We start from the raw sequence: 24436 nt of genomic DNA, 5'->3' as shown, positions 1-24436 counted from the left end.
TAAGGGGGGGATATGATCAACATGTATAAATACATAAGTGATCCATATAGTGAACTTGGTGTTGCGTCATTTACTTTAAGGTCATCACAGAAGACAAGGGGGAACTTTTTACATCTGGAGGAAAATAAATGTAATCTCCAAATATGGAAAGGCTTCTTCACATTAAGAGCTGTTAAAATGTGAAATAGACTTCCTCAAGAGCTGGTTCTATCTAGCTCAGTAGATTGTTTTAAAAAAGGCCTAGATTATTTTCTAGATACACATAACTGGAGACTAATATTTATAGGTAAAGTTGATCCAGGGAATATCCCATTGCCTCTTGGGGGATCAGGAAGGAATCTTTTCCCCCACTGAAGCTAATTGGATGATGCTGTGTTTGCCTTCAACTTTGAGTATAGGATTGTATATTTTTTTTCCCTTCTATTTGTTGAACTGGATGGACTTGTATCCTTTGGACAGAATTTCACAAGAAATGGTCTGACCCCAACTGTTGACTGTTGACCCTACTGTTGACTGTTGACCCTCCCATTCTTGCACTAAATGATCAATCAACTATTTATATTGTGAGTACTCCCTCCTTTAATGATTCAGTGGATGGTTGTCTGGAGACTTTTTTAAAGTCCACCTTTGCTCTGACCAATAGCCAGCCATAGCCACCTTATCAGTTGCTCAGACTATGGCAAACTGGGCTGGAGAAATTAATAGTGAGCTTTCTGCTGATATATATAATCCTAATATTTCTTCAAAATTGCAGCTCATGTCCTCGGTCCTTTCATCCTGTGTAGACACCATGGAGAATGTGATCTTCCAGATCTTTAGAATGTCCTTACTTTCTATGCATTTGAGCAGAAGTTTAATAATTGGCGCCGAGCTTCTATTTAGAAATTCCCTTAATGAATACATTAACCACTTAAGCCCTGGACCAATACGCTGCCTAAAGACCCAAGGTGTTTTTACAATTTGGCACTGCGCTGCTTTAACTGGTAATTGCGCGGTCATGCAATGTTGTACCGAAACAAAATTGCGTCCTTTTCTTCCCACAAATAGAGCTTTCTTTTGATGGTATTTGATTGCCTCTGCGATTTTAATTTTTTGCGATGTAAACGGAAAAAGATCGAAAATTTAGAACAAAAATGATTTTTCTTATAACAAAAAGTAAAAAATATCGAAAAAACGAAATTTTAGTCAAACATTTAGGCCAAAATGTATTCAGCCACATGTCTTTAGTAAAAAAAATCGCAATAAGCGTATATTTTTTTGTTTTCGCAAAAATTATAGCGTCTACAAACTAGAGTACATTTTCTGGAATTTCCGCCATGTTTTTATAGCGTTAGGTACCCCCATAAATTTTCAAACGCTATAAAAACATGGCGGTGAACCTAAAAAAAAAACTAGCTACCTAGTGGCACGAGCGACACTAATACAGCGATCAGAAAAACGATCGCTTAGTGACGCTGGCAAAAGGGGGGTGAAAGGGTTAACTAGGGGGTGATCAAGGGGTTAAAACCTTTATTGGGGGGGTAGGGGGCTATCCTGGACCTAACACTAACTGCCTGACACTAACTGCCTGTCACACTGACACTAAATGCAGTGATCAGTAAATTATCACTGCTATTTAGTGACAGTGTGACTGGGGGGGTGATCGGGGGGTGACCGGGGGGGGGGGGTTGTATGCCTATGTGTACAGGTGTCAGTGTAGTGCTTGTGTACTCACTGTGTGATGTCTCCGCTCCTCCGCCGGACGAATATGCCGGCGGGAGGAGTGGTGACATCACTTCCTCCTCTGCCTGTGTTTACAATGCAGGCGGAGGAGGGCGGGGGAGGAAGCGGATTGGCTGGGGAGCGATCCGGAGGGGGCGGACAAAAACGAACCACCGCCCCCTCATCCCGATTCGCTCCTGAAGCTTACCGGACCGCCGCAAGTACCGGGGGGGTCCCGATTGGACCCCCGACCCACGTCAAGCAGAGCACGTACAGGTACGTTGATGTGCCTGTCCGTGCCATTCTGCTGACGTATATGTACATGAGGCGGTCCGGAAGTGGTTAAGGCAGCTATTGAGGGAAGGCGACTCCTACACTATTATTCAAATTATATCACAATTCGGACATCCCCTCATAAACTCAAATAAGGATTACTACCAGCTCCTCTGTTCTATTATGCCATACTACACTGTGTACGTGTTTGTATAAAATTGTGCCTGTAAATACCTTATTTCAGTTTGTTCTGGCCGGTCACCTGACCTCTGGCTGCTTTTCTGCCCCAATCTACAAGTTACATTGGGAGGGGCCGAGATCTCCCTCTGACGTCAGCTGGGAAGTCACCTGACCGCTGTGCTGTTCGCTTAGCCCCTCCTGCTATAGCCCTTAGTTCGGGGAAGGAGAGTGGCTAGAGGTCAAGTGCCCGGCTAGAAACAAACTGAAGTAAGGTATTTACAGGCACAATTTTATACAAACATGTACACAGTGTAGTATGGCTTAGCAGAACAGAGGGGTTAATAGTAATCTTTATTTAACTTTACAGCCAGCTACTAATAGCAGCAGGAGGGGTTGGGGTGAAGAGATTGTCTCACACCTACAGGAGCTGACAGGCAGGGAGGGAGAGAGGAGAGCAGCGGGTCACAGAGATTTTTAGGGTTACAACCTCTTTAAGTATAGGATGTGTTTGCCTCTCCAGGCGTCATCATCTTCTGTGGGTCCTTCAGGCTGTGCAGAACCACATCTAAGCCCACTGAACCTGCTAAAAAGCATTGGAGGCTACCTCCTGTCTCTGGAAGTGAAGGGTAATCTACCAGCATTTATCCAAACCTAAAAAAGAGACGTCTTGGCTGTTTCTTTCATGCTGCCTTCAAGCGAGATGCACAATGAATCTTATTGCTGTCCTCAATATTCTTCCTTTGCTCATATCTGCCTCTATTCACTGCTTTTTTACAAAGGAAGATGGTTTCACTAATCCCTTATTGTTACAATTGGCCTTATTGTTGTAATGGGAGTTCATCTTCTTTTCTCTTGGGAGAGAATACAAGGACTTTCCAAATACTACTATAAGTCCTTTTACCCATGATGTGCTGATCAAAATGTATGCAGTAGCCAGGCTCCCATAAGGTTTCCAATTTTCCTGCCATTTGTCTACTTTAATAGTTAGGCTTTTCCCTAGTCTCCTATAGACCTGCCACTAGATTTCTCATTTAAGAAATGTTCTCATCTCTTAGTAAATGCAGCGTGGCAAGTTATACTCACCTTTTGTTCACGTGTTCATATAATATTTACATTACAAACAGAAAATGTATATATTTTTGGCGTATTTTGTGGTGCTAACTTATTGGACCCTTTGTCATTCCCTGAACAATCACAGGCTGCCTTGGAGACTTGCTACCATAGTACTCCTGAGCCTGAATTCTTGCCTCCGATGCTTGACTGCCACTGCTCACAGTACTCCCCACTACATGTTATTATATTTTTTAATCCAGGCATATATAATGAGTTTGGAAATTATAAAAGGAATGCTTAAATAATGCATTACAATTAAACTAAACCCGTTATTATTACTAGGTTTTTAGTCTAATAAAATGTACTGGATATTTTAGTTGACTAAAATACAACTAAAACTAAAATAATTCAGATGACTAAAATACAACTAAAACTAAAATGACACTTTAATCAAAAGACTATGACTAAAACTAAATCGGAAATTAACACTGGTCTCTTAGCCCATGAGAGGAGAGAGAGAGAACCAGTGCTGCTGCAGACGGGACAGTGCAGGATCGATACAGGTATTTAGGGAGGGGGTTGGAAGGAACAACTAGTGGAATTTTTTTTTTACGTTAATGCCTTCCAGCTGAGCGTATGCGGAGGAGCAAGAGTGGACGTCCCCTCCTTCCTGCCGCCTTTCCGACACTCTTACCAGGCCTCCTGTCCCACCGGGATAAAATCGATCCACGATCCGGCACTTCCGTCGGCTAGAGAGAAACTGAAACAAAACCAAAAACGGCTTCATTCCAGTCTTCTTTCGGTAAACACAGAAGCGACATCACAATGTCACTTCCAGTTTTCAGCTGCCAATGGCGCCGGTTTTAAAAAAAGTGACAGTATTCAGAATCGCCGTTTTTGGCAATCTGAATACTTTGAAGTACAAAGGAGGGATTTGGAGTCTTTTAGACCCCAGATCCCTCCATAAAGAGTACCTGTCATTACCTATTACTGTCACAGGGGATGTTTACATTTCTTGTGACAGCAATAAAAGTGCTAAAACAAAAAAAAAATTCTCTAAAAGTGACAATGTAAAAAAATAAATAGGATTTCTTTACTTAATGCACCACCATCCCTGCATATGTAAAAGGTGTTCAAATCACACATGTGAGGTATCGCCACGATCGACAGAGCGAGAGCAATAATTCTAGCATTAGACCTCTTCTGTAACTCTAACCTGGTAACCGTTATTTTTTTAAAAAGCATTGCCTTTGGAGATTTTTAGTTACCGTAGTTTGTTGCCATTCCATGAGTGTGCCTAATTTCAAAGCATGACATGTTTGATATCTAAGTTTAGGCTAAGTTTATTTCTTTTTTTAATCCATAAAAATGTGTATTTTTTCCTTAAAAATTGTGTTTGAAAGACCCCTGCGCAAATACAGTGTGACATAAAATATTGCAACGACCACCATGCTAAAAAAAAATATATAATGTTTGGGGTTCTAAGCAATTTTCTAGCAATAAATACAGATTTTACCTTGCAAGCAAAACATTTTAGAAATAGGCTTAGTCGGGAAAAGGTTAATGCAGGTAATGCATTAAGGTAAAAAACGTTAGCTTTAGAACCACTTTAACTGTTCAAGTCACTTAACCCTTCTTGTGTTTCCTGTGAGCCTGTTCCTGCTGTTTTAGCCGGTTTGTTGCCCACCACTTGATTCATTGCTTGGAGTTATCCCGTGGTCTGTAGATTGATACCTATCTCCAGTACTGTGTGATAAAGATAATAAAAATGTTGACATACCTGTAAATTCCATATCTTGAATTACAGTCATTTCTATTTTTTGCTTGCATGTGATTGGATGATGTAAGTCAGCAGAGCTTTACCTCATTTACTAAGATAAGGGAAATTTTCCTTGCAAAGTGAACAGCATATGTGCTTTAGGTAAATTAACCCCTTTGAGACAGTGACCTAGAATGAGTATGCAGATTAAGAGTTCTGATTTTTGTTTGCCATCACTGGTCATATGCCTGTTCTAGGTCAGTTATTTATGAAGGACTGAGGCTAGACAGCCAGGCAACTAATATATTCTGAATCCCATCAGCAGTGGCAGTCCCATGTTTGTGGCAGTACAGTTTCTCTAAATTAGTTAAAGCAAGTCTTCACCTGGCAACATTAATGCTTCTTCCTCAAAATGCCTGCATGAAGCCCTCAGGGACTTCGCACTGGACATCACTGCTGTATTATTATTATTATTATTATTATTATTATTATACAGGATTTTAATAGCACCAACAATTTGTGCAGAGCTTTACAACATGAGGGCAGACAATACAGTTACAGAAAAATTCAATACAGGAGGAATCAGATGTCCCTGCTCATTAAAGCTTACAATCTAGAAGGGAGGGTCAAGTTATACAAAAGGTAATAGTTGTGTGGGATGAGCTGATGGAGAAAAAAAAAGTACAGTTGTTGGGCGGGGGCAGGATAGGCTTCTCTGAAGATAAGGGTTTTCAGTGATCGCCTAAATGTGGACAGAGTAGGAGATAGTCAGACAGATTGGGGTAGGGAGTTCGATAGGATGGGAGAGGCTCGGGAGAAGTCCTGGAGGCGAGCATGGGAGAAGGTGACAACGGAGCTAGAGAGCAGGAGGTCTAGGGAGGAGCAAAGGGAACGAGTTGGTTGGTATTTTGAGACTAGGTCAGTGATGTAGCTGGGTATCCAAGTTGTGGATGGCTTTGTAATTTGTTATTAGTATTTTGAATTTAATTCATTGGGTGAGCAGAAGCCAGTGTAAGGAATTGGCAGAGAGGCAGCAGACACTGAACGGTTGGTAAGGTGCATGAGTCTGACAGCAGAATACATAATGGACTGAAGGGGGATAGCCTATGTAAAGGTAAGCCAACAAGGAGGGAGTGGCAGTAGGGGATAGATGACCAGGCAGTGAATTAATATTTTTATGCCATTTCTCTGTTTTCATCTAGGTTTTTACAAATGTATTCTTGCTATTTCTTCTAGAAGTCAGGCCTTGTTTCTCTTCTCCTTGTCTGAATGGAGCATTGTGTAAGGATGTGGATGAAAGTTACAGCTGTTTATGTACGCGTGGATTCACTGGGGAGCGCTGTGAGACAGGTAATCTCATCCCACATCTCTTATCTTACTCCAGTACTTCTGTAATACAGCGGGTAAAAAAAATATTGAACATGTCATCATTTTTCTAGGTAAATATATTTCTAAAGGTGCTATTGATGTGATTTTTGTTTACCACACAGTGGTAACAACTAATGCAATTCATCCAAACAAAGAAACCAAACCAAATAAGTTCAGAAACCAGGTTAGGGCCCTTTCACACAGGGCAAATCAGTAATGATCCGCCTCCGTGTGTCTGTAAGCTCAGCTGGGATCGCTCCGTATATCCCTGCTGAGCCGGCGGCTGACATGTGTCCGTGTTCATCTGATCCGCAGACGGAAGAAAAAATAGGGTTTTCTTCCATCCGCAAAATCGGATCTTTGCAGAGGCGGGTGATTACGGGTGTCAGCGGATGTCTATCCGCTGACACCCGCAATCACATAGGGACCAATGTATGTCCCTTTTTCATCCGCAAACAGATGGATGAAAAAGCGGACATACGGTCCGCACGTCTGAAAGGGGCTTAACATGTAATAAAATAGAATGACTCTGGGAAAAGTATTGAATACTTGAAGAAAGGAAGGTGCAAAAAGGCATGGAACGCCAAGACACTAGCTGAAATCTATCAGTAATTAGAACGCAATCCTGCCCCCTGTGAGTGCAAATTATATTGGCTGGTTCAGTCTCAACTGATGGCCTATAAAAAGGTGTCTCATTACCAAGGTGTCACACAAGAAACATCTCATTATGGGTAAAAGAAAAAGGGCTCTCTCAAGACCTTTGCAACCTTATTGTTACAAAAGCTACTGATGGCATTGCTTACAGAAAGATTTCTAAACTTCTGAATGTTCCAGTGAGCACTTTTGGGGCCATAATCCGTAAGTGGAAAGAACATAATTTCACCATAAAAAGGCCACAACCAAGTGCTCCTCGCAAGATTTCTGACAGAGGAGTGAAAGGTACTATTGTTTTAAAGAAACAATAAATAGTTCACTCAACCGCCATGGCCTGTATGCACGCTCACCATGCAAGACTCCATTGCTGATAAATAAGCACATTAAAATTTGCTGCACAACATCAGTGTTGCCAACAGTCCGTATTTTTATGGACAGTTCGTAAAAACGGGCACTTTTTTCCCCCATTCGTAAATGGTTGCAGGAATGTGCCAGTAAAAATAGCAGAGATCTGTTCGGCATTGGAACTGCGCATGGTGATTGGAGGCAGGGGTTGTTGGTGGCACCGCAGAGGGGGGGGGATGGAGACAGGGGTTGTTGGTGGCACCACAGAGGGGGATGGAGGCTGGGGGTGATTGGAGGCAGGGGGCCTGGGGGAGATTGGAGGCAGGGGGAGATTGGAGGCAGGGGGAGATTGTGGCACCGCAGAGGGGGTGAAGCCAGGGGGTGTTGGTGGCAGAGGGGGATGGAGGCAGGGGGTGATGTGACTAAATAATTTGTCCTTATTATATTGAAAATAACTAAAATAGGTTTTTACCTTAACCACTTCAGCCCCGGGCCATATTGCTGGTCAATGACCGGGCCACTTTTTGCGATTCGGCAATGCGTCACTTTAACTGACAATTTTGCGGTCGTGCGACGCGGCTCCCAAACAAAATTGGTGTGCTTTTTTTTCCCACAAATAGAGCTTTCTTTTGGTGGTATTTGATCACCTCTGTGGTTTTTATTTTTTGTGCTATAAACAAAAATAGAGCGACAATTTTGAAAAAAAAATGAATATTTTTTAATTTTTGCTGTAATAAATATCCCCAAAAATATATAAAAAAAATGTTTTTCCTCAGTTTAGGCCGATACGTATTCTTCTACATATTTTTCATAAAAAATATCGCAATAAGCGTTTATTGATTGGTTTGCGCAAAAGTTATAGCGTCTACAAATAGGGCATAGTTTTATGGCATTTTTATTAATATTTTTTTTTTACTAGTAATGGCGGCGATCGGCGATTTTTATCGGTATTGTGACCTTATGGGGACACTTCGGACACTTTTGACACATTTTTGGGACCATTGCCATTTTTATAGCGATCAGTGCTATAAAAATGCATTGATTACTATAAAAATGCCACTGGCAGGGAAGGGGTTAACACTAGGGGGCGTGGAAGGGGTTAATTATGTTCCCTGTGTGTGTTCTAACTAAAGGGGGGATGGGACTGACTAGGTGAAATGACTGATCGCTGTTCATACATTGTAAGAACAGATGATCCGTCATTTCTCTCGGTTCTCGCTCTGTAACGAGCGATCGCGGGTGCACGGCGGTGATCGCGCCCACCGGGCATGCGCATCGGGACCAGGGGCGAGCGGGGGGCGCACGCGCCCCTAGTGGCTGAATCGCGAGATGACGTAAATCTACGTGATCTCGCGCAGGGGAGCCAACCTGCCGCCGGCTGGTCGGCAAGTAGTTAATATCTACCTTAACCACTAGCTGACGGACGTACGACTTTGTACGGCCGCAGCGCGGCTCTCAATCTCTAACAGGCCGTCTTTTTACGGCCGCCCCTTTGCTCGTTCCCCGCGCGCGCTCCCGAGCGCGCAGCGGGGAACTGCTGTGCTGGCCGTGTCCCTTGGACACAGCCAAACACAGATTGCGGTAAATAGCCAATCGCAGCGGCTATTTACAGCGCAATCTGTGCGGCCAATGAGAGATGATCTCATATGTAAACATATGAGATCATCTCTCATTGCCGGCTCTCCCCTCCTCACACAGACACCGCGTGTGAGGAAGGGAGAGAAATCAAAGTAACCAGCGATAAAAAAAAAAAAAAAAATGACTAACCAGTGCCACCACCTGTGCCCCCCACAGTACTACAGTGCCCCCCACAGTACTACAGTGCCCCACACAGTACCCCCCAGTACTACAGTGCCCCCCACAGTGCCTGCCACAGTGCCCCCCACAGTACCACAGTGCTCCCCAGTACCACAGTGTGCCCCCCAATACCACCGTGTGCCCCCCAGTACCACCGTGTGCCCACCAGTACCACCGTGTGCCCACCAGTACCACCGTGCCCACCAGTACCACCGTGCCCACCAGTACCACCGTGCCCACCTGTGCCACCATGCCCACATGTGCCACTGTGCCCACATGTGCCCACCTGTGCCACCAGTACCACCTGTGCCCAGTGCCCATCTGCCACCTCAGTGCACATCTGCAATCAGTGCCCACCTGTGCCACCTCATCAGTGCCCACCTGTGCCACCTCATCAGTGCCCACCTGTGCCACAGTCAATCAGTGCACATCAGTACCCATCTCATCAGTACCCATCTCAGTGCCATCTGTGCCACCTCATTAGTGCCATCTGTGCCGCCTCATTAGTGCCATCTGTGCCGCCTCATTAGTGCCATCTGTGCCGCCTCATCAGTGCCCACCTGTGTCCACCAGTACACAGGCCTCATCGGTGCACATCAGTACCCATCTCATCAGTACCCATCTCAGTGCCATCTGTGCCGCCTCAGTGCCATCTGTGCCACCTCATCAGTGCCATCTGTGCCACCTCATCAGTGCCATCTGTGGGCATTCCTGGCTTGTTAGGGTCTCAAGAAATGAGAGAGGCCTTCAGTACATCAGGTCTGATCAGATGTGACAATTTTTTATGATTTGCACTATAGCTTGTAGACTCTAAAACTTTCACACAGACCAAATAATTTACAAAAACGTTGGGTTAATTTTATCAAAGACATGTATATTGTGGCCAATATTTATGAAGAAAAATTAATAATTTGCAAAATTTTATCACAGAAACTAAGAAAAAATATTATTTTTTCCAAATTTTCGGTCTTTTTTCATTAACCTCCTGGGCGGTGTTCCCGAGTCTGACTCGGGGTGAGATTTTTGGGCTAGGATCGGTAACCCTGAGTCAGACTCGGGCTCGCCTCGCTGGATGTACAGGGAGTGTTTACTTACCTTGTCCCTGGATCCAGCGATGCCACCGCGCTGTGTGAGCGAGCGGGACCTCGCTCGATTCACACAGCGTCCTCCTGTGCCGCCGATCTCCGTTCCCTGCGACGTTACGACGCACGGGGACGGAGAACGGCGCCAAATTTAAAAAAGTAAACAAACACATTACATACAGTATACTGTAATCTTATAGATTACAGTACTGTATGTAAAAAAAACACACCCCCCTTGTCCCTAGTGGTCTGCCCAGTGCGCTGCATGTCATTTTATATAATAAAAACCTTTTTTTCTCCCTGCAAACTGTAGATTGTCCATAGCAACCAAAAGTGTCCCTTTATGTCAAAAATAGTTTTAGATCAGCTAGAAAACAGCGATAATAAATTATAATCACTTGCAGAATTGTGCGATAGCGATTTGTGTGGAAATTCGTCATAAAAAAATAAAAGTAATGACAGCGACAATTCTGCAACTGAGCACATTTCAGTGATTTTGAGTTGATTACATTATTGAATCATTTTTATTATAATTATATTATTATTTGTTATAATTATTTATAGTTATTTATTATATTATAATTTATAATTTTGTTTTTAAAAAAATTTCATACCCGGGATGCCTATTAGAATCTTGTTTGGTCAGATTTAAGTGAGTTATTTCTAAAAATTACAGGCCTACAGTATAAAACGCCAAATTTCCTTGCAAATAATGGTACCGCTTTCAGCATGTTTTTTCTGAAAGAATCATACCGCCAGGGAGGTTAATAGCGCAAAAAATAAAAACGCAGAGGTGATCAAATACCACCAAAAGAAAGCTCTATTTGTGGGAAAAAAAGGACAAAAAAATAATTTGGGTACAGTGTTGCATGACTGAGTAATTGTCATTCAAACTGTAAGAGCACCGGAAGCTTGAAAATTGGTCTGGTCAGGAGGGTGTTTAAGTGCCCAGTATGGAAGTGGTTAAATCACATTGCTATTTGCCTAGCGTACTTGTTTGTAGCCTAAATACTGAAATTTTCACCTAAAAATGTAATTTAGTAACTTTTGTGAAATGCCAGTAAAAACTTGGCTGCGCCAGTAAATTTCGGGTGTTGTGCCAGTAAATTTCAATCTGGTAGGTTGGCAATACTGCACAACATTTAGATAAGCCTGTATAATACTGGGAGAATATAGTCTGGTCTGGTGAGACCAAAATGTAATTCTTTGGATGCCATAATACACACCATGTTTGGAGGTCAAATGGCACTGCACATCACCCCAAAAACACCCCCATACCAACAGTGAAGTTTGGAAGGTGGGAACATCATGGTGTGGGGCTGTTTTTCAGCATATGAGACTGGTAAACTTCATTTGATTGAAGCAAGGATGAATGGAAAAATGTACCAAGATATTCTTGATAATAATTCGCTGCCACATACCATGGATGATGAAGATGAAACGAGGGTGGACATTTCAGCAAGACAATGATCCAAAACACAAAGCCAAGAAAACTCTCAATTGGTTTCAAAGAAAGAAAATGTACCTGCCAGAATAGACCAGCCAATCACCTGACTTGAATTCAATAGAAAAATCTATGGAAAGATCAGAGTTCATAGAAGAGGCCCACAGAACCTTCAAGATTTGAAGACTGTTTGTATGGAAGAATGGGCCAAAAATACACTTGAGCAAAGCATGCAATTAGTTTCTCCATACAGGAGGGGTCTTGAAGCTGTCATTACCAACAAAGAATTTTGTACAAAGTATTAAATACATTTTAGTTAGCGTGTTCAATACTTTACACTTCATTTCAGAACTTATTTATTTTGGTGTCTTTATATGTGTGGATTGCATGGGTTGTTACCAACGTGTGGTGAAAATTTTATGTCAATAACACCTTTATGCCCTGTACACACGATCGGTCCGTCCTTCAGACCATTTTCATTGGTTAACCGATGAAGCTGACTGATGGTCCGTCGTGCCTACACACCATCGGTTAAAAATACGATCGTGTCAGAACGCGGTGACGTAAAACACAACTACGTGCTAAAAAAACAAAGTTCAATGCTTCCAAGCATGCGTCGACTTGATTCTGAGCATGCATGGATTTTTAACCAATGGACGTGCCTACAAACGATCGTTTTTTTCTATCGATTAGGTATCCATCGGTTAAATTTAAAACAAGATTGCTTTTTTTTAACCTATGGATAAATAACTGATGGGGCCCACACACGATCGGTTTGGTCCGATTAAAACGGTCCATCAGACCGTTCTCATCGGTTTGACCGATCGTGTGTACGCGGCATTAGAAATATATTTACCTACAAAAAAGGTGACGTGTTCAATACTACTTTTACTTGCTGTATATGCATTTCTTTAGCTGCTCCTAATACCACATGCACAGATATCAAGCATTGTATAACACATCTTTGTCTGATCTACTCAAAGGCAGCTCTCGGTTGTCATAAAGAGTGACATTACTCAGTAAAAAAAAAAAAAAACTCGTAGGATTTTAACTCCTTATACTTTTCAAAACTTCAAAAAAAAATTATCTATACAGCATTCATCAATCCTCTGTAAAGTTATATGATACAATAATCATCTGGTCAGCACTTGCAGATGAAAGAAGGCATAAATGTTTTTGTTTTGTTTTTGCAAAACTTATAATCATTGTGGCACATGGTTTTAAAATCACTAATCAAAGGCAAATAGAGCAGTGCTACATAACATTCCACTATTGGCTGGAAGGAAGATCTTGTGCTTGTATCTGCTTGCAGTCTCAGTTGGCTTCTGCAAAGAAAGTTAAAGTGTCTTACAACAGTATGACCGCAAGTGTGCGAGATGTCATCAGTGCCCAGGACTCAGTGAGATCTGTCCTTGTATGTATGTGTGTATATATAAATATATATATATATATATATATATATATATATATATATATATATATATATATATATATATATATATATATATATACAGTGGGGATCGAAAGTTTGGGCACCCCAGGTAAAAATTTGTATTAATGTGCATAACGAAGCCAAGGAAAGATGGAAAAATCTCCAAAAGGCATCATATTACAGATTAGACATTCTTATAATATGTCAACAAAAAGTTAGATTTTATTTTCATCATTTACACTTTCAAAATTACAAAAAAACAAAAAAATGGCGTCTGCAAAAGTTTGGGCACCCTGAAGAGTTAATATCTTGTACTGCCCCCTTTGGCAAGTATCACAGCTTGTAAACGCTTTTTGTAGCCAGCCAAGAGTCTTTCAATTCTTGTTTGAGGTATCTTTGCCCATTCTTACTTACAAAAGTCTTCCAGTTCTTTGAGATTTCTGTGCTGTCTGTCAAGCACTGCTCTTTTAAGGTCTATACATAGATTTTCAATTATGTTGAGGTCAGGAGATTGTGAAGGTCATGGCAAAACCTTCAGTTTTCGCCTCTTGATGTAATCCCCCATGGATTTTGAGGTGTGTTTAGGATCATTATCCATTTATAGAAGCCATCCTCTCTTTAACTTCAGCTTTTTCACAGATGGCATCAAGTTACCATCCAAAATTTGCTGAAATTTTATTGAATCCATTTTTCCTTCTACTCGTGAAATGTTCCCTGTGCCACTGGCTGCAATACAACCCCAAAGCATGATTGATCCACCCCCATGCTTAACAGTTGGACAGAGGTTCTTTTCATTAAATTCTGTGCCCTTTCTTCTCCAAACGTACCTTTGCTCATTCCGGACAAAAAGTTCTATTTTAACCTCAACGGTCCACAGAACTTGTTTCCAAAATGCATCAGGCTTGTCTATATGTTAATTTGCAAAGTTCAAACGCTGATTTTTGTGGTGAGGACGTAGAAGAGGTTTTCTTCTGATGACTCTTCCATGAAGACCATATTTGTACAAGTATCTCTTTATAGTGGAATAGTGTACCACAACTCCAGTGTCTGCCAGATCTTTCTGGAGGGATCGTGCAGTCAAACGAGGGTTTTGAATTGTTTTTCTCACAATCCTGCGAGCTGTTCTGTCTGATATTTTTCTTGGTCTTCCAGATCTTACTTTAACTTCCACTGTTCCTGATGACTGCCATTTCTTAATTACATTCTGAACAGCATTGTGAGCGTCAACTATTTTCAATTTCAGTTTTCTAGACAACTGCTTAGAAGAACCCATGGTGCTGATTGTTGGGGCAAGGTCAGATGAGTCTGGGCATTTAAAACCTTTGAGATTGACATCACCTAGTCTTCCCAGACGATGATTGAGAACAATCCATGACACTGGCAGGTCTCAGCTTTGCAAAGGGGGCAGTGCATGCTATAAATTCTGCAGGGTGCCCAAACTTTTGCAGACGCCATTTTTTTGTTTTCTGTAATTTTGAAAGTGTAAATGATGGAAATAAAATCTAACTTTTTTTTGACATATTATAAGAATGTCTAATCTGTAATTTGATGCCTTTTGGAGATTTTTCCATCTTTCTTTGGCTTCGATATGCACATGAATACAAATTTGTATCTGGGGTGCCCAAACTTTCGATCCCCACTGTATATATATATATATGCTTTTGTGCAGAATTATGTAAACATATGTTTTTACTTGTTGGTATAAGATGAGTTCCAATGATCTATTGTCTTCTTTTTGAGAAGAAGCGCTTTTTTTTTTGTTTTATTTTGATCTTTACGGGGCTGTTTTTAGCATCTATATACACTGAGCACATAGAGATGTCATATAAGTGGTGGGAACACTAGTGTTTGTGGTATTTCTGTTGTCGTGTTTCTTGAGTAATATTTTATATAGTTTTTGGTTTAATAATTTCTGCTTCTTTGTTTAGAGATCAGGCCCTGCGCATCACTTCCTTGCCTGAATGGGGGAACATGCAAGAATTTGGAAGATGGTTACAGCTGCGTGTGTACAGGGGGGTACACCGGTGAACGATGTCAAACAGGTTAGTAATTTAAAAAGAGTTTGTATCTTGTTCTTTAGTCCATTATTAGAACATAAAATTAAATAAATACATTTTCAAATATATCTCTTGTGTTGATAAAGGGGCCATGCCCAGACAGATTGTATAAGAGAACCTGTCATTGCCTAGTGTTGCAGCATAAAAGGTCTTTTTTACTAGAAAAATATAGCATGCGACCTTCATACTGAATCATTTATATTCTTTTATCCACTTACGCAGTTTCTTTGAAGATTTTTCCTTTCTTATGCCAATTTTGTTTTGTGTTTTACTGTGGCATAGAAAAGCATAGCATGTCACAAGTAAGATGGGAGGGCAGGGTGCAATTTTTAAATGAGTATGCAACAATATTAGCATTTTTCACCCTCTTTAGTTACATTAGGAAATAAGCTACTTGCCAGTTTTGCAAGTTGTTTTTGTTCCCAGCAGAGTTCTTTTGTAATATTTCTTCTTCGTCTAGAGATCCGACCATGTGCATCCTTTCCTTGCCTTAATGGGGGCATCTGTGAGAACACACCTGATGGATTCACTTGTTTGTGTAGACAAGGATACTCAGGCCTTCGTTGCCAGACAGGTAAGAGCTGTATATACTTTATGGTTTCTGCTAACTATTGGTGTACATTTTACCTGACTGCTGCAGGCTGCTGTCTATCATATGTATATGTGCTTCTCATTGAGAAATTGTACTGATAAAAAGCAACTCTTTTACATCTTATTTTTTTTAGAGATTAAACCATGTTCTTCATCTCCATGCCTAAATGGGGGAGTGTGTAAGGACGTGAGTGTTACTACTTATATCTGTGTGTGTCCTCGAGGATTCTCTGGTTCACGCTGTGAAACAGGTAAAATAACCATTGTCTCACTTTCTGCGTTAAAGCTGTAGTTGCTGTCTTTAGTTTATGTAGCTGAGGCAAATTGGTACTGAGAGTCAGGTTATACCTTGTCTAGTCTCCTAAGTAAAGGGAAAATGTAGTGAATGCTCAGTAAGATATATCTTTCATTTTGATATGACTTTTACATTTTACAAACTTGCTCCTCAATATGTTGCCATTGTATTAAATACTGACATTTGGAAATAAGCATCTAACCAATGATCTCAGTGATTAGGTTAAACGGATTCCTCTCTGCTTAACAACTTTTTTTATAACCACACAGGGGATACATTGGGGCAGATCCACAGAGATCTGCACCCGCGCAGCGTATCAGAGATACGCTACGCCGCCGTACCTTACCTGGCGTTATTTCGAATCCTTAAAGATTTTGCGCCGTAAGTTACGGTGGAGTAGTGTATCTCTGGCGGCGGAATTCAAATCAGCGATTAGGGGGCGTGTTTCATTTAAATGAAGCGCGTCCCCGTGCCGAATGAACTGCGCATGCTCCGTTTATAAATTTCCCGCCGTGCATTGCGCTAAATGACGTCGCAACAACGTCATTTTTTTTAACTTAGACGTGAATTACGTCCATCCCGATTCACGGACGACTTACACAAAAAAAAAAAAAATCTAATTTCGACGCGGGAATGACGGCCATACTTAACATGGCAAGTCTAACTATACGACGGAAAAAAGCAGCTTTAACTATACGCCAGAAAAAGCCGACTAGAGACGACGTAAGAGAATGCGACGGCCGCGCGTACGTTCGTGGATCGTCGGAAAAAGGTAATTTGCATACCCGACCTGAAAACATGACCTGTTGGGGCGCCTTGAGGACTGGAGTTGAGAAACACTGCTATATAGATACAAATAATACAAAAAACAAGCCTTTTTTTTAATGTTATTAGACATTATAAAGGGTATTTGCATGTTAAAAAAAAAAAAAAAGACTGTAGATTCCCTTTACTCCCTTGGCTATCAAGGACACGTTATTTAGAATGTGGATGCACACTCTTCTAGGCGGCCAGTGACCAATGGGGTGTACTGAAATGAAGGATACACTAGGGCGAAAAAACTGAAACCGAAAATTACAGTTTTTTAAAAATAATAACATTTTGATATTTTAAATTGTTTAATATTCGTTATTTGACTTTTTAATTATCATGAATTTAATGAATAAAAAATACAATACAGTAATGTAAAATAAGTATTTTAATAAAAAGTAACCCACATAAATTGGACACAGAAAATAAAATAAATACAAAATTAAATAAAGAAACTTACAGTACATATGCTGCACAATAATAATAATAATAAAAAACAACCAAATAAAAATAAATAAAAAAAACAGGCATAATATAAAATGCCAAAGACTAGGAGCCTCTATGTTTGAGTAGACATATGATATTTGCACTGTTTATTGTTCAAAAATAGAAGAACCATAAAAAAAGACAGAGGGTGCACAGGCTATTATACACATCATACTACTAAGTCATCAGGTCAGTTGTATCAAAGCTTGTTGTCAAAGTAAAACATCAGCTTCCAGTCCACGATACATCATCATTTGCATCACATAATGAGAGTGGGACAACTGGAAAACCCAACAACAGGCTAACGTGTTTCAAGGACTTGCCTCTTCCTTAGGCCCCTTGCACACTGGGACGTTTTTCATGCGGTACTGCGCTAAAAATAGCGCTGCTATACCGCATGAAAAATCATGCCCTGTACTCTTCAATGTGAAAGCCCAAAGGCTTTCACATTGAAGCGATGCGCTAGCAGGAGCGCTCCAAAAGTCCTGCTAGCCGCATCTTTACAGCGGTATAGGAGCGGTGTGTTCACCGCTCCTATACCGCGCCTTCCCATTGAAATCAATGGGAAAGCGCGGTGATACCGCGGTAATACCGCCACAACGCGGGCGGTATTAACCCTTTTTCGCCCGCTAGCGGGGGTTAAAACCTCACCGCTAGCGCCCGAATATCGCGGTAAACACGATGGTACAGCCGCGCTACAAGTAGCGCGGCTATACCGTCACCGCGGGTCTGCGCCTATGTGTGAAACCGGCCTTATGCCGCGTACACACGATCCTTTTTCGGGTTGTAAAAAACAATGTTTTTCAGGCTCTAGAAAAAACTAAGTTTTTTCCAACTTGATCATTAAAACGGCCTTGCCTTCACACGATTGTGAAGAAAAAAATGCTCTAGCAAAGCGCGGTGACATACAACACGTACGACGGCACTATAAAGGTGAAGGTCCATTCGGATGACGCCACCCTTTGGGTGGCTTTAGCTGATTTTGTGTTAGTAAAAGACGATTCGCGCTTTTCTGTCTGTTATAGTGTGATGAATGTGCTTACTCCATTATGAACGAGCGCTCCCATCTCATAACTTGCTTCTGAGCATGCGTGGATTTTTCACGTCGTTAAAGCCCACACATGACCATTTTTTACAACCCAAAAAACGACAACGTTTAAAACATAGTGAAAAAATAGAGCATGTTGAAAAAAAAATTGCCCGTTTTTCAGAACCCGAAAAAGCCCACACACGATCGTTTTAATGACGTTAAAGAAAAACTTCATTTTTTAGAACCCGAAAAATGATCGTGTGTACGCGGCATTAGAGCCAGAGCTCCAAGGAGAGGCAAGTCCTCAAAACACATTAGCCTGTTGGGTTTTCCAGTTGTCCTATAGGTGATGTGATATGATGTATTGTGGACTGGAAGCTTACTTTGATTAAAAGGTTGATAGAGTACACCTGTTGGTTTGTTGTATATTACTTACCACAAAGAGAGGTATTTCTTAAGATAATGCACTAGGCTGGTGCGCCCTCTGTCTTTTTTTATTTCAGATAGTGAATCCACTGACTTCCGTAGTCATAAGAGGGCATCAAGACGAGGCATGTCCAGTGAAGCCAGCAGGGAAAAATGTAGGCAACAGTCTGGGGCCCACTTCCAAGCATCGGAGATTGTGGAGTTGATTTACTAAAATTGGAGAGTTTGAAAAATGTACAAATTTAGCGCGACTGGGTATATTATTATTAACAATGTAGGGGGTGTATAGTAATAAGGGGGCGCTAATAATAGGTGATAAATAAATTCCAAATTCTAGCGTGAAACAATATGTTAACTAGAAGGTCAACAATACAATAGTGATTTAAAGTGCAAGTGCTTAAATGATAACAACATCAAAAAATAAGTGCAAACAGGTCCAAAAAATGCAGCAATGGTCACTAAGTGATAAGCAATTGGTAAGTCCATGCATCAAATGGTTAACTTGAGAGTAGACACCATCACCACGGAACAGATATCAAACTGGTGACACCCGGTGAGAGGTAGAGGTAAGTGCCTACTTACCAGACCACCATGACCCTTTGTTTTTAAAAAGGATCAGGTGGAGCTTTAGTACAGTTGGTGGCCTAAGGTCGCCAGGAATGGACTCCAACAGAAGAAATTACCATGGATAAATTCAAGTGAAGTTCCGCGATTTATTATATATACATTTGTATATATATATATACAGTAAATCGCAGAACTTCACTATGGCCCGTTTTTCTTCATTTTATCCATGGTAATTTCTTCTGTTGGAGTCCATTCCTGGCCAGTTCCATTCAGGTACCAGTACAGACCTTAGGCCACCAACTGTACTAAAGCTCCACATGATTCTTTTTAAAAACGAAGGGTCATGGTGGTCTGGTAAGTAGGCACTTACCTCTCACCGGGTGTCGCCAGTTTGATATCTGTTCCGTGGTGATGGTGTCTACTCTCAAGTTAACCATTTGATGCATGGACTTACCAATTGCTTATCACTTAGTGACCATTGCTGCATTTTTTGGACCTGTTGGCACTTATTTTTTGATGTTGTTATCATTTAAGCACTTGCACTTTAAATCACTATTGTATTGTTGACCTTCTAGTTAACATATTGCTTCACGCTAGAATTTGGAATTTATTTATCACCTATTATTAGCGCCCCCTATTACTATACACCCCCCACATTGCTAAAGTTGTTTTCACACCACTATAGGGGAGCAGCTTCCTTAATATATTTTACATTACCATAGCGCAGAGCTCTCTATTTACTCATATTATTATTAACCAATGAGCTTTGAAGTTCTTCGGCTTGTTCAAAGCTTTGACAAAAAAAAATGGAAGTCGATTGGTTAACCTAACCTTCTACGCAGAGCTGAGAACTAATTGCCCTAAGTTCTCTTCCTAAGGTGTCAGGGCACTGCATGTGCGATAAAAATGTATTAGCTAGATTCAGGTACATTTTCTCAACTTTGCGTAACTTAAGGAATTTAAGCTACGCCGCCGTAAGTTAGCGAGGCAAGTACATGATTCACAATGTACTTACCTGCTAAGTTACGGCGGCGTAGCCTAAATCGGCGGGCGTAAGGGCGCCTAATTCAAATGTGTTTGAGGGGGGCGTGTTGTATGTTAATGGGGCTTGACCTTACGTTTTTTACGTTTCTTGCGAACTGCGCATGCGCCGGGCGCCTACATTTCCCAGTGTGCATTGCGGCTAAGTACGCCGCACAGGCCTATTGATTTCGACGTGGACGTAAACGACGTAAATCCCGATTCACGGACGACTTACGCAAACGATGTAAAAAATTTGAATTTCGACGCGCGAACGGTGGCCATACTTGATATTACTATTCCAACTAGGGCCTAGCTCTAACTTTACGCGGCCTATCTCTTATGTAAACGGCGTAAAAGTACTGCGTCGGCCGGGCGTACGTTCGTGAATCGGCGTATCTACTCATTTACATATTCTACGCCGACCACAATGGAAGCGCCACCTAGCGGCCATCCGAAATATTGCAATCTAAGATAGGACGGCGCAAGCCGTCGTTTCTTAGATATGTTTAAGCGTATCTCTGTTTGAGCATACGCTTAAACATAAGTCGGCGTAGATTCTGAGTTAGGTCGGCTTATCTACTGATAAGCCGGCCTAACTCTTACTAAATCTACCTATATGTATGTAGCTGCGGCTACACACATACATAGTCAGACAGTATACCATACGGTGGTCTGTGTTCTGGAAAGCCCATTCCCAGACTAGTCTACAGTCTGGTCTACAGCAGCGGCGCTCAGCCATTAACAGCAAGCAACTTGATTTGAATACATTGCTTGCTGTGATTGGCTGAGCGCCGCTGCTGTAGACCAGACTGTAGACTAGTCTGTGTTCCGGGAAGTCTCCGCCCATACCTGGAACACAGTGTTGTATACTGTATGTATGTATGTAGCCAGCCACAGATACATACAGTTTCACAAATGCAGCAGTCTGACAGCTTAGGGAGAGACTTATAGGTAGATTCAGAAAGAGTTAGGCCGGCTTGTCAGTAGAATCTACGCCGGCGTTTGTTTAAGCATATGCTCAAACAGAGATACGCTTAAACAAAGCTAAGATAGGACGGCTTGCGCCGTTCTATCTTAGCTTGCAATTTTTCAGCTGGCCGCTAGATGGCGCTTCCATTGCGGCCGGCGTAGATTATGTAAATGAGCGTGTACGCCGATTCCCGAACGTACGCCAGGCCGCCGCAGTCGAAGTACGTCGTTTCCGTAAGGCCTTAGGCGGCCTAAAGTTATTCCACCTATGAGGTGGAATAACAATGTTAAAGTATGGCCGCCGTTACCCCCCGCGAGTTTCAAAATTTTTACGTCGTTTGCGTAAGTCGTCCGCGAATCGGGAGTTACGTCGTTTACTTCCGCGTCGAAATCAATAGGCCCGTACGGCGTACTTAGCCGCATTGCGCCCTGGGAAATGTAGGCGCCCGGCGCATGCGCAGTAAGGAAAAACGTCAAAAAACGTGAGGTCAAGCCTCATTAGCATTAAACACGCCCCCCCAACCCATTTGAATTAGGCGCCCTTACGCCCGCCGTGTTTACACTACGCCGCCCTAAGTAAGGAGGTAAGTGCTTTCTGAATCATGTACTTTCCTCTCTTACTTAAGGCGGCGTAGTGTAAACATGCTAGGCTACGCCAACCTATTTTTAGGCGCCCCTACCTGAATCTACCCAATAGTTTGGCCCAACAAAAACTTGTAGTTCAAAAGCTGGAGTTCTCTTTTAAATTGAAAGTGCAAAAACTGTAGAAGAAGTAGAACTAAAATGAACAACCAACAAAATAACAAAGGGCCTGCCCTACCCTTTCTATTCTGTTAGTTATTTCAAGTTGTGAAGTATCACTGTAATTGGTACAGTAGGTGTAGTGCAAAAGTGGCACAACTAGACAATTTGACCATAATTCATTGGGCTGTGCTATTGCTTTCTAATCGATTTCAGTAAAAGTGGCAGATTTTGTTTTACGAACAAAAGTTGTTCAGATTTCTCACAGGAGAGACGGTTCCTCTTCTCATCAAGAATACGCTAGACTGAATAGTCTCTCACTCTCCTTCTGGCGATAGGCTGTTCATCTAAATAAATCTCCAACTGTTGGGTAGCTGCGGTTGTTGTGGCACTGCTATGGACCGGGGTGCATTCATGGAAAATTTCTTCAAACATGCCAGATATCGAGGGAGTGTGCTCCTCTTCACTTGTATGCAACCGTTTATTTGTCATACTTTCCTCTGTGCTACACCTGAATACTCCTTCACCAGATGCTTCCATCACCTCCATTTGTGCCTGTATAATTTCCAGTGCACGCTGCTTTTTCTCCATATTAAAATAATGCTCTTTAAATTGAGGATCTAGAACTGTTGCAACGCAGTACAGAGGGTTGGACTCTGTGTCTTGAAACCGGTTGTTAATGGCTTCTAGTAGAGTGGTTTTAGATGTTTTTACGCCATGGTCTGTTTCTGCCTTTTTTCCTAGCAGACGCTTCAGTGCAGCAATCAAGGGAATAACTTCAGCAATGGAAGCATTAGCTGAGCCTATTTATTTTGTTAACTGTTTAAATGGAGATAAAAGAGACAAACTATTTTCAGCTAACATCCACTGATGTGCACTAAGTGTTGCCGGCTGCTCATAATCTTCAATGTATGCTGTTAAAACTTGCTTTTTTCTTTCGAAAAGACTTTGCAACATATAGTAGGTGCTGTTCCAACAAGTGACTACATCTTGCTGCAGTCTATTAGCTGGCATTCCAAACTGTATCTGCAAAGCTTGCAATCTGGAAAAGGCAAGCAGAGAATGCTTAAAGTGGCCCACAATTTTTCTTCCTTTTGATACGATATCTGATATGGTGTGCTGACTCAGCAATCTCTCATTCACAGCCAATTGTAGTGTGTGTGCCATACACGGTATGCTTTTAAGTTCACTGTCCTCCATTGTCTTTGTCATGTTCTGTGCATTATTTTGGACAATCAGATGCACTTTAGACTTTTCCATGTGCCAAGTGTCAAGCATGGTTTTTAAAGCATCATATATTGCAGCTACAGTATGTGATCCAACAAACTTACGTGCGTTAAGTAGGATGTTTTGCAATTGAAATTTGGCATCTATCCACTGCACTGTCAAGCATGCTTGTTGGACTGACGTCTGAACTCCAAATGTCGGTAGTAAAACTGCTGTGATGTCATGAGCTCATGAACATGTTTTCTAACAGTGCCAAACAATTCAGTTAGACATGTATCTGCAAAGTAGCGTCTGCTTGGTAGTGTGTAACGCGGCTCAATATGTTGCATGAGCCTACGGAATCCAATGTCCTCCACAACAGAGAATGGCTGGTCGTCTTATGCAATAAATTCCATCATTTTATCTGTAATGGCACAAGCTTTGGGGCTGTCACTTGTAAAAAAAATGTACTGTATTTGCTGGCGTATAAGACTACCTTTTACACTTGAAAAAACTGGCCAAAAAGCAGGGGTCGTCTTATACGCCGGGTCAGCTGTTTGATGGCTGCTGGATGTGCGGTAATACTGTATGTAGCTTCGGCTACATACAGTATATACCGCTTAGCCAATCCCGATGAGCGATGTATTCAAATGAATACAGAGCCTGCTCGGATTGGAGTAACAACCTCTGCCAATCCGAGCAGGCTACATACAGTAGCCTGCTCGGATTGGCTTTGAGAGTCATAGAGGCGTGGGCTGATGATGTTACAGCCTCTGCCAATCCAAGCAGGCTTTGTATTCATTAATAGAATACATTGCTTGCCGTAATTGGCTCCAGCTCCAGCAAGAATGAAGAAGAATATGGCTCCAGAAGGAAGAAATATGAAGCGTCGGAAGCCTCAGAAGGGGGGTCGTCTTATACAGTGAGTACAGGCAAGAAAACATAAAAAAAATTAAAATTAGGGGGTCGTCTTATACGTCCAGTCTTATACACCGGCAAATACGGTACCTTTTCGAAGACTGTGGCCATAGATGGTGTTGAACTTAATGTGCTTGAGCCTATGGTACTTTTTGGAAGCATTAGTGTTTTCTTGTATTCTGCATTATGAACTGGATTACGTGTTTTCAGGTGGTGTATCAAACCTGTT

The 24436-nt window shown here is 41.7% G+C and overlaps 1 protein-coding gene across 10 annotated transcripts in view; it reads left to right on the top strand.

Annotated features, from left to right (window-relative positions):
- SNED1 (sushi, nidogen and EGF like domains 1) overlaps positions 1-24436 on the top strand; it is a 247816-nt gene that overhangs the window by 131974 nt on the left and 91406 nt on the right. For 9 of the 10 annotated variants that reach the window (XM_040348915.1, XM_040348917.1, XM_040348912.1 and 6 more), the window contains 4 exons: positions 6203-6316; positions 15017-15130; positions 15606-15719; positions 15871-15987. In XM_040348915.1, coding sequence (XP_040204849.1) covers positions 6203-6316; positions 15017-15130; positions 15606-15719; positions 15871-15987 — 459 coding nt within the window. The remainder of the gene's footprint in view (positions 1-6202; positions 6317-15016; positions 15131-15605; positions 15720-15870; positions 15988-24436) is intronic. The other variant, XM_040348918.1, reaches the window with a different exon arrangement.

The sequence above is a fragment of the Rana temporaria genome, chromosome 4, assembly GCF_905171775.1.
Source record: "Rana temporaria chromosome 4, aRanTem1.1, whole genome shotgun sequence".
NCBI classification, from domain to species: domain Eukaryota; kingdom Metazoa; phylum Chordata; class Amphibia; order Anura; family Ranidae; genus Rana; species Rana temporaria.
The sequence above is the reverse complement of the archived record's forward strand: the minus strand, read 5'-3'. Positions and strand labels throughout refer to the sequence as shown.